The sequence below is a fragment of the Gracilinanus agilis genome, chromosome 5, assembly GCF_016433145.1.
Source record: "Gracilinanus agilis isolate LMUSP501 chromosome 5, AgileGrace, whole genome shotgun sequence".
NCBI lineage: Eukaryota > Metazoa > Chordata > Mammalia > Didelphimorphia > Didelphidae > Gracilinanus > Gracilinanus agilis.
In genome coordinates, this window is record NC_058134.1 from 292,875,701 (window position 1) to 292,885,434 (window position 9,734).

A 9,734-nucleotide genomic window follows, 5' to 3' on the forward strand; every position below is an offset into this window, starting at 1 on the left:
GGGGGGGGGGGTTGAAGGGGAAAGGTGGAGCATGAATCATGTACCCATGTTAAAAATGAATATCAATAAATGTTAAAATAAATAAATGAATGAATGAATGAATGAATGAATAAACAAACAAACAAACAAAAAAAGTAGATCAATAGAGCATACTAGATATGTTTGATAAACCTGTAAACATAAATTGCCTAGAGGGAAAAACTCCCTATTTGCTGGGAAAATAGTAAAGCAATTTGGCAGAAATAAGACTGAGACCAAAATAGTAAATAAACTTTGTCATAAAAAAGTTAGAAAAGAAGCTGATCCTATACCTTTCACAGGTCTAAGTAAGGCATGAATTAACCAAAGAAGAGGGAAATGCGATTACAAAAGATAAATAATTCTGATGATATGAAATTGGAAAAACTATCAGAAACAAAAGTAGATACCCTAGTGCAACTATCAATAATATGGAAATAGGTCTCGATCAATGATACATGTAAAACCCATTAGAATTGCTTGTCGGCTATGAGGGGAGGGATTTGAGGAGAGGGAAAGAATATGAATCATGTAACCATCGGAAAATATTCTAAATAAAATAAATTAATCAAAATAAACAAAGAATGAAGCAAAAGTAGACACTTAGATAAGAAGGGAAGTAGTTTATTCAGGGGAAACCTTTCTGTTGCCTATCACTGATGAGGGTTTTTTGTCCATAGCATGTAGTTTGCTGACAAATAGATGAGACCAAAAGCCATTCCCTAACAAAGGAGTGGTCAAAGGGTATGAACAGAATTCTCAAAGTAATTGTAAACAATTAACCATGTGAAAGGATGCTCCAAATCTGTAATGATTTGTCTTAACAAATGCCAAGTCAAAGCAACCTTGAGATTTCACGTCAAACTCTGGCAAGGATGGCTAAATATATATATACCAGAGTATTTACAACATTTTTCATGTTAGCAAAGTACAAAAAACGAAAGGGTTAGGCGCTTTGTGGCACACAAATGAAATGGAATATTACTGTGTTAATTGAAACAATGAACATGATGAATACAGAAAAGCCTGGAAAAACTTGTATGGATGGTAAGTGAAGTGAGCAGAATGAGGAAAACAGGACTGCAAGAAAGTAAATGAAGAGAACAACCACAAAAGCAATTGGAAACAATGTTATTTAAAAATGCAGAGAGGCAGCTAGATGATATAGTGGACAGAGCTCAGGGCCTGAGTTCAAATTCAACCTCAGACACTTGTTAACTGTATAACCTCTGTCTACCTTAGTTTCCTCAACTGTAAAATTAAGTTCATAATAATAATTACTTCCCAGGGTTGTTGTGGGGATCATGTTTGGCATGGTGTGTGGCTCTTAATAAATGTAAAACCCATTAGAATTGCTTGGCCCTAAAGAAGAGATAAGAAAAAAATCTCCCTATTCCTTTTCAAGAGTTGGATTCCACAGATGTGGAACTTTGGCTATAGCATTAGTTTTGTTTTTTTTTAAATATTTGATCAATTTCATGGCTTTTTTCCTCTTTAAAAAAACTCTATAAGGGGTGACTCTTTAGGAAGAGGTAAAGGGAGGTATATAAGAAGAAATATAGGCAAAATAGGAGCAAGGTAGCAATAAAAATATTTAACAATATTTTTCTAAAAACAATAGCAAGTACATGAGTAAAATGAGGATCCCCTATTACTCTAGAAATAATAAAAGTAAAATAAGAGAAGGAAATTAAAGGTATAGAGACAAAGGAAACAAAATTATATATTGGCTCATGGCATGGTGGTTTACTTTAAAAGTCCTAGAGAATCCACAAATATAATAAGTGGGATAAATAGCATCAATAGAATTGCAGGCCTTCAAAATAATTGTAGGCTACAAGATAAGTTACAAAAATCAATAGTATTTCTATATCATAACAACAAAATCCAGGAATTGATCGTAGTAAAGTCCCATTCTAAAAATATGTAAAATATTTGGGAATTAGTCTTTTAAAAAAGCAAATTCAACACCTATTCAACTAACTGTAATTGCTACATGCTTCTTAAAAGAAACAAAGAACAATATAAATAATTGGAAGGATATTCACTCTGTATAACTGAGCTCTGTACCAATCTAATAAAAATGACTATAATACTGAAATTAATTAATAGCTCTTTATAATATTCATCCTGCCAAAGGAATATTTTGCAGAGGGGCAGAGCGAGGAGAAGGGAACAAGCCTTTATTATATGCCTGCTGTGTGCCAGGCACTGCTGTCAAATATTATCTTTCTTAATCAAGACAGTTAGACTAAATGTTAATAACAAAATTCATTTCATCAGTAATATATTGAGAATATCAAGGCAAAGAACAAAAAAAATCTTGGAATAAACGAGTAATGGTAATTCTATACCTTGGACTGTTCTTTCAGAGCAGTAATTGTATGGTTCTGGTTAAAAAGAGAGGAGTCCGTGGACTGGACCAGGAAGAATCTGAAGTAAATCAACTGAGTTCGAACAATTAAAAAAATTACCTCAGAAAGATCTTCCTATTTAACAAGAATGGCTAGGAAGACTGGAAGCTAGCACTGACCATAGTAAATTCAAAATGGATGAAGCCCTGAATATCAAAGATGGTATCATTAGAAAAATGAAAAGAATCCATCTTTACTACTTTCCTAGCTGTGTTAGGTGTGAAGTCTGAACCAAATGGGAACAAGGCAGCTAAAAAAAGGTAAACCATATACTCTTGATTACATGGAATCAAAAAGGTTTTGCATGAACAATATTAATGGAACACCAAAGAAGCCATGGTCATCCACTGTGTTCGGAGCCATCACCAGTGGTCTTGACTTTTGTCTTGCCACTAGACTTGTATAACTGGAAGAGAGAATGAGGCCCTCCACTTTGCCCAACTCTGCCTTACTTAAATCCAGTTTATTCAAGTCAAAAGACATCATCCAGTGATGTCATTTTGGTCTTCTTCCAGTACAAAGGACAACAAACATTCAAGTGACTAGAAAAATAAGAGGGCAATTGCTTTATCAGATCTCTCTGATCAGGGTCTGATATCATCAGTCCAAGGTAGCAGACAACCAAAATGGGTGAAGCCCACTCCTTAGAATGTAAGTGGTCAAAAAATGTGAATGGTTCTCAAAGTAATTGCAATTTATTAACAACTGTTTCAAAAGAACGGACATTTGTAATCATTAATAAAGGAAATGGAAATTAAAACGACCCTGAGAACTTCCCATTAAAATGGCATTGGGAAAGGTATTACTAAAGACCAGCTTTTCCAAACAGAATCCTCCCCAGCAAAAAAAATAAAATATCAGAACATGATCCCAGAATATCTAATGATACAGAAAACCTAAAAGAAGTAGAAATATCAACTCCATCCAATCCAAAACTACACAGAAATATGACCAAAAGCTGGAAGAGGCAGGTAGGAGAGTTCACCAGGAAAGGCAGCCCTGGTGCACATAAATCTAAGTGGACCTTCCAGAGGCAGGAAATATATGGGGAACCCCAGAGCAAACTCCAGTAAATCAACAATACTGTGTAAGGAGGGCTAAAAGACACCTGGGAGGGCTCCTGCAAACAGTCCTGAAACCACTTCTTTTGTATTCAGGTATTTGTATCCTTCTTTTTATGATGTTGAGACTATCAGGCCTTTATCACAGAAATTTCCTACAAACATTCCTTCCTACCTCACTGTTTTCCTTCCAATTCTAATTGAATTGGTTTTGTTTGTTCAGTAGCTTTTCAATTTTGTGTGATCACAATTGTCCTTTTATCTCTCATTTTATCAAGAACTCTTCTCCCACTGGGTAGTTGTAAAAAGTACCTACTTCCCTGTTCCTTTCTGTTATTTAAAATGTGACCTTTTATATCCAAGTCTTCTGTCCCTTTGGCATTTATTGTGGAATAAAATGTGAGCTGTTAGAATCTAATCAGCCCACTTCCCAGGTTTATCAGCTGTTTTTATCACATAATTCTTATCCCAGCAGATGAAGTCCTTAGGTTTGCTGAACACTATGCTGCTATGTGCATTTGCATTTTTGTCTGTTGTGGACTCTTGTGTATGTAATTTGTTCCATTGAACCCTTTTTTAAAAACTACTACCAGGAGGCAGCTGGGTGGCTCAGTGGATTGAGAGCCAGGACTAGAGATGGGAGGTCCTACTTGATCCCCATTGCCTAGCCCTTACCACTCTTCTGCCTTGGAACCAATCCAAGTCAGAAGATAAGGGTTTTAAAAAAAAAAGAAAAAGAAAAACCTACTACCAGATAGTTTGGATGATACTGCTCTATAATATAGTTTCAGAACTGATGCTGCTAGCTTCAATTCTACTGCTTCCCTTGAGAATCTTTGATTTTTTTTTCCCCCCTCAAGATGAGTTCTGTTATTTTTTTCTAGTTCTATGGAGTAATCCTTCAATAGTTCAATAACCTGGTATGGTGGTAAATCAGTAAGTTAATTTAGATAGGGTTGTCATTTTTATTAAAGTACTACAGTCCAAACAAAAACACAAAATATTCTCTGAATACATAAAAATGTGTTGTATGAAAGCATTGGTGTAACCTCTGTCAGACTACTTACTGCCTTGGGAGTGGAGGTGTTAGAATCTGAATTGCAAAATTTCAAAAACACTTGTCATAAATTGTTTCTACATGTAATTGAAAAATATAAAGATTTAAAAGAAAAGAAAATATTTTCTGACTTCATTTTATTTATTTGTTTTTTAGTTTTATATAGTTTTATTTTTTAATAATTTTTATCTTTTAGAAAAGTTATCATGGTTACATGATTCATGTTCTTACTTTCCCCTTCACCCCGCGACCTCCTCCCCACCTATAGCCAATGCGCATTTCCACTGGTTTTAACATGTGTCATTGATCAAGACTTATTTCCAAATTGTTGATAGTTGCATTGGTGTGGTAGTTTCGAGTCTACATCCCCAATCATGTCCGCCTCAACCCATGTGTTCAAGCAATTGCTTTTCTTCTGTGTTTCCACTCCTGTAGTTCTTCCTCTGAATGTGGGTAGCATCTCTTTTCCATAAATCCCTCAGAATTGACCTGGATCATTGCAATGCTGCTACTACAGAAGTCCATTACATTCTATTTTACCACAGTGTATCAGTCTCTGTGTACAATGTTCTTCTGGCTCTGCTCCTTTCACTCTGCATCAGTTCCTGGAGGTCTTTCCAGTTCACATGGAATTCCTCCAGTTCATTATTCCTTTGTACACAATAGTATTCCATCACCAACAGATACCACAATTTGTTCAGCCATTCCCCAATTGAAGGACATACCCTCCTTTTCCAGTTTTTTGCCACCACAAAAAGCACAGCTATAAATATTTTCCTACAAGTCTGTTTATGATCTCTTTGGGGTACAAACCCAACAATGGCATGGCTGGATCAAAGGGCAGGAAATCTTTTATAGCCCTTTGAGCATGGTTCCAAATTGCCATCCAGAATGGTTGGATCAGTTCACAATTCCACCAGCAATGCATTAATGTCCCAATTTGGCCACATCCCCTCCAACATTCATTACTCTCCCCTACTATCATTTTAGCCAATCTGTTAGGTGAGAGGTGATACCTCAGAGTTGTTTTGATTTGCATTTCTCTAATTATTAGAGATTTAGAACACTTTCTCATGTGCTTATTGATACTTTTGATTTCTTTACCTGGAAATTGCCTATTCATGTCTCTTGCCCATTTATCAATTGGGGAATGGCTTGATTTTTTATACAATTGATTTAACTCCTTATATATTTGAGTAATTAGACCCCTGTCAGAGTTTTTTGTTATAAAGATTTTTTCCCAATTTGTTGTTTCCCTTCTGATTTTGACTACATTGTTTTTGTTTGTACAAAAGCTTTTTAGTTTAATATAATCAAAACCATTTAATTTACATTTTGTAATTTTCTCTAACTCTTGCTTGGTTTTAAAATCTTTCCTTTCCCAGAGATCTGGCAAGTATACTATTCTGTGTTCACTTAACTTATTTATAGTTTCCCTCTTTATATTCAAGTCATTCACCCATTCTGAATTTATCTTGGTGTAGGGTGTGAAATGTTGATCTAGACCTATTCTCTCCCATATTGTTTTCCAAATTTCCCAGCACTTTTTGTCAAATAGTGGATTCGGTCCCAAAAGTTGGGCTCTTTGGGTTTATCATACACTGTCTTGCTGATGTCACTTACCCCAAGTCTATTCCACTGATCCTCCCTTCTGTCACTTAGCCAGTACCATATTGTTTTGATGACAGCTGCTTTATAGTATAGTTTAATATCTGGTACTGCTAGGCCACTTTCCTTCACTTTTTTTTTCATTATTTCCCTTGATATTCTTGATCTTTTGTTATTACAAATGAACTTTGTTATAGTTTTTTTCTAATTCAGTAAAGAAGTTTTTTGGTAGTTTGATAGGTATGGCACTAAATACGTAAATTAATTTGGGTAGAATGGTCATTTTTATTATGTTAGCTCGTCCTACCCATGAGCAATCAATGGCTTTCCAATTGTTTAGATCTAGTTCTAATTGTTTGGAAAGTGTTTTGTAGTTGTGTTCTTATAATTCCTGTGTTTGTTTTGGTAGATAGATTCCTAAGTATTTTATATTGTCTAGGGTGATTTTAAATGGTGTTTCTCTTTCTACCTCTTGCTGCTGTGATGTGTTGGAAATATATAGAATTGCTGATGATTTATGTGCATTTATTTTGTATCCTGCAACTTTGCTAAAGTTCTTGATTATTTCTACTAGCTTTTTAGTTGATTCTCTAGGATTTTTTAAGTAGACCATCATATCATCTGCAAAGAGTGATAGCTTAGTCTCCTCATTGCCTATTTTGATACCTTCAATTTCTTTTTCTTCTCTAATTGCTACTGCTAGTGTTTCTAGTACAATGTTAAATAATAGAGGAGATAATGGGATCCTTATTTCATGCCTGATCTTATTGGGAAGGCTTCTAATTTATCCCCATTGCATATGATGCTTGTTGATGGTTTTAGGTATATACTGTTTATTATTTTTAGGAAAGGTCCTTCTATTCCTATACTTTCCAGTGTTTTCAATAGGAATGGGTGCTGTATTTTGTCAAAGGCTTTTTCAGCATCTGTTGAGGTGATCAAGTGATTTTTGTTTGTTAGCTTGTTGATATGGTCAATTATGTTGAACCATCCTTGCATTCCTGGTATAAATCCCACCTGATCATGGTGGATAATCCTCTTGATCACTTGTTGGAGTCTTTTTGCTAGTATTCTATTTAAGGTTTTTGCTTCTATGTTCATTAGGGAGATTGGTCTGTAGTTTTCTTTCCCTGTTTTTGATCTACCTGGCTTTGGAATCAGTACCATATTTGTGTCATAAAAGGAATTTGGTAGGACTCCTTCTTTGCTTATTATATCAAATAATTTGTATAGTATTGGGATTAGTTTTTCTTTGAATGTTTGATAGAATTCACTTGTGAATCCATCAGGCCCTCGTGATTTTTTCTTAGGGAGTTCTTTGATGGCTTGTTCAATTTCTTTTTCTGATATGGGATTGTTTAAGTATTCTATTTCTTCTGCTGTTAATCTAGGCAATTTATATTTTTGTAAATATTCATCCATATCACCTAGATTGCTATATTTATTGCAATATAATTGGGCAAAATAGTTTTTTTTTAATTTGTGTATTTGCTCCTAGTTAGAAGAGTGGCAGTGGGGGTCAAGTGACTTGCCCAGGGTCACACAGCCGGGAAGTGTCTGAGGCCAGATTTGAACCTAGGACCTCCCCATCTCTAGGCCTGACTCTCAATCCACTGAGCTACCCAGCTGCCCCCACAAAATAGTCTTTAATGATTGCCTTAATTTCCTCTTCATTAGAGGTGAGGTCTCCCTTTTCATCTTTGATACTATTAATTTGGTTTCCTTCTTTCCTTTTTTTTATTAGATTGCCCAGTACTTTATTTTATGTGTTTTTTTCAAAATACTAGCTTCTAGTCTTATTTATTAATTCAATAGTTCTTTTACTTTCAATTTTATTAATTTCTCCCTTGATTTTTAGTATTTCTAATTTAGTTTTCATCTGGGGATTTTTAATTTGCTCGCTTTCTAGTTTTTTAAGTTGCATGCCCAATTCATTAATCTCTGCAAGGAAATAAATTTCCCCCTGAGTATTGCCTTAGCTGCATCCCACAGAGTTTGGTAGGATGTCTCATCATTGTCATTCTCTTCAGTGAAATTGTTGATCGTTTCTATGATTTCTTCTTTAAATAACTGGTTTTGGAGAATTGTATTATTTAATTTCCAATAGTTTTTGATTTGCCTGTCCAGGTGCCCTTACTAATTATTATTTTTATTGCATTATGATCTGAGAAGGTTACATTTATTATTTCTGCTCTTTTGCATTTGTTTGCAATGTTTCTATGCCCTATTATATGGTCAATCTTTGTGGATATACCATGTGCAGCTGAAAAGAAGGTGTATTACTTTTTGTCCTCTGACTTCATTTTATATCCTGCTTCTTTACAAACTTATTAATCATTTCCATTCATTTTTAGTTCTCTCCATTTCCTTTAATATAAACCATTATGTTGGAGTCTGCAGAACTGATTTTGTTTTTTCCTCACTTATGCTTACTCCTTCCATTTCTTTTTCTTCTCTCATATAGTGACACCTATTTAGAATAATATCAAATAATGGTGGTGATACCCTTCAATCCCAAGTAATGTATACTAGATATCCCCCAGGGCTCTGTCCTGGGCTTTCTCTTCTCCCTCTATACTGTTTGACTTCGTTATCTCACCAGCTTCCATAGATTCAATTGTCATCTCTAGTTCTGAGTTTACTTTTCTAATCCTAATCTCATTCCTGATGTCGCCTATCTTCTCTAAAACAAGAATTCATTATTTCCCTCCCCAAAATAACATCCCTATTACTGTCAAAGGCACCACTATCAAGGGTGATCCTCACCTCCTCACTTCCCCCACCCCATATCTCTTGTTATGTGTCCCCTTCTCTCCTCTGACACTGCTGCCACCCAGTGCAAGAACTGATCACCTTCCAGAGTCTATGGGTGAGTCTCCCTGACTCTCTGCCTGCTCTAGTCCTTCTTCCACCATTAGATCAATTTTACTAAACACAGTTCTAACCTAGTTACTTCCTCCATGAATAAACTCCAGTGGCTCCCTATTTGAACCTCCAGGTTCAGATACAGAATCTTCAGCTTTGCATTCAAAGCCCTTCATCATCTGGCCACCCTGCACCTAAGAATTTATTTTAAAAAAGGAATTGAAGTTATGATGCCTGACATTTCTGTCTCTTTGTCTCCTAGGTAGCTAACCATGTGGTACAGGCTCTTCTGAATCAGAAGGTAAGGGGGAACCTTGGCTCTGGGCTTAGAGGCTAGTTCTGCCTCTTCCCCACATCACTTCTTTGGCCAGTGACTTCTGCAGGTGGCCCTCTTGAGGTCCTGGAGAGGAAAAAGAGATACTTCTGGGCTAATCCTGTCTCCTTTTCCCTCCCATCTGCTCTCTGCCCTTGGGTGCGGAAGGACTTAAGAGAAGAATGCATCAAATTGAAGAGGAGGGTATTTGACTTGGAAAGGCAGAACCAGACATTGAGCACTCTCTTTCAGCAGAAGTTGCAACTTTCAGCAAGTTCTCTTCCACAGGTAAGTTTGGCTATCTTTTCTTTACATTTAAAAAAAAAGGGGGGGTCTTGATCAAGGACACATGACAAAACTAGTGGAAATGCGCATCGGCCATGGGTGGGGGGAGTGCG

The 9,734-nt window shown here is 35.9% G+C and overlaps 1 protein-coding gene across 1 annotated transcript in view; it reads left to right on the forward strand.

Annotated features, from left to right (window-relative positions):
• Positions 1–9,734, forward strand: part of NCKAP5L (NCK associated protein 5 like) — a 67,569-nt gene that overhangs the window by 39,149 nt on the left and 18,686 nt on the right. Inside the window, exons 5-6 of the mRNA XM_044679723.1 lie at positions 9,286–9,324; positions 9,505–9,624. Of these exons, the coding sequence (XP_044535658.1) occupies positions 9,286–9,324; positions 9,505–9,624 (159 nt within the window). The remainder of the gene's footprint in view (positions 1–9,285; positions 9,325–9,504; positions 9,625–9,734) is intronic.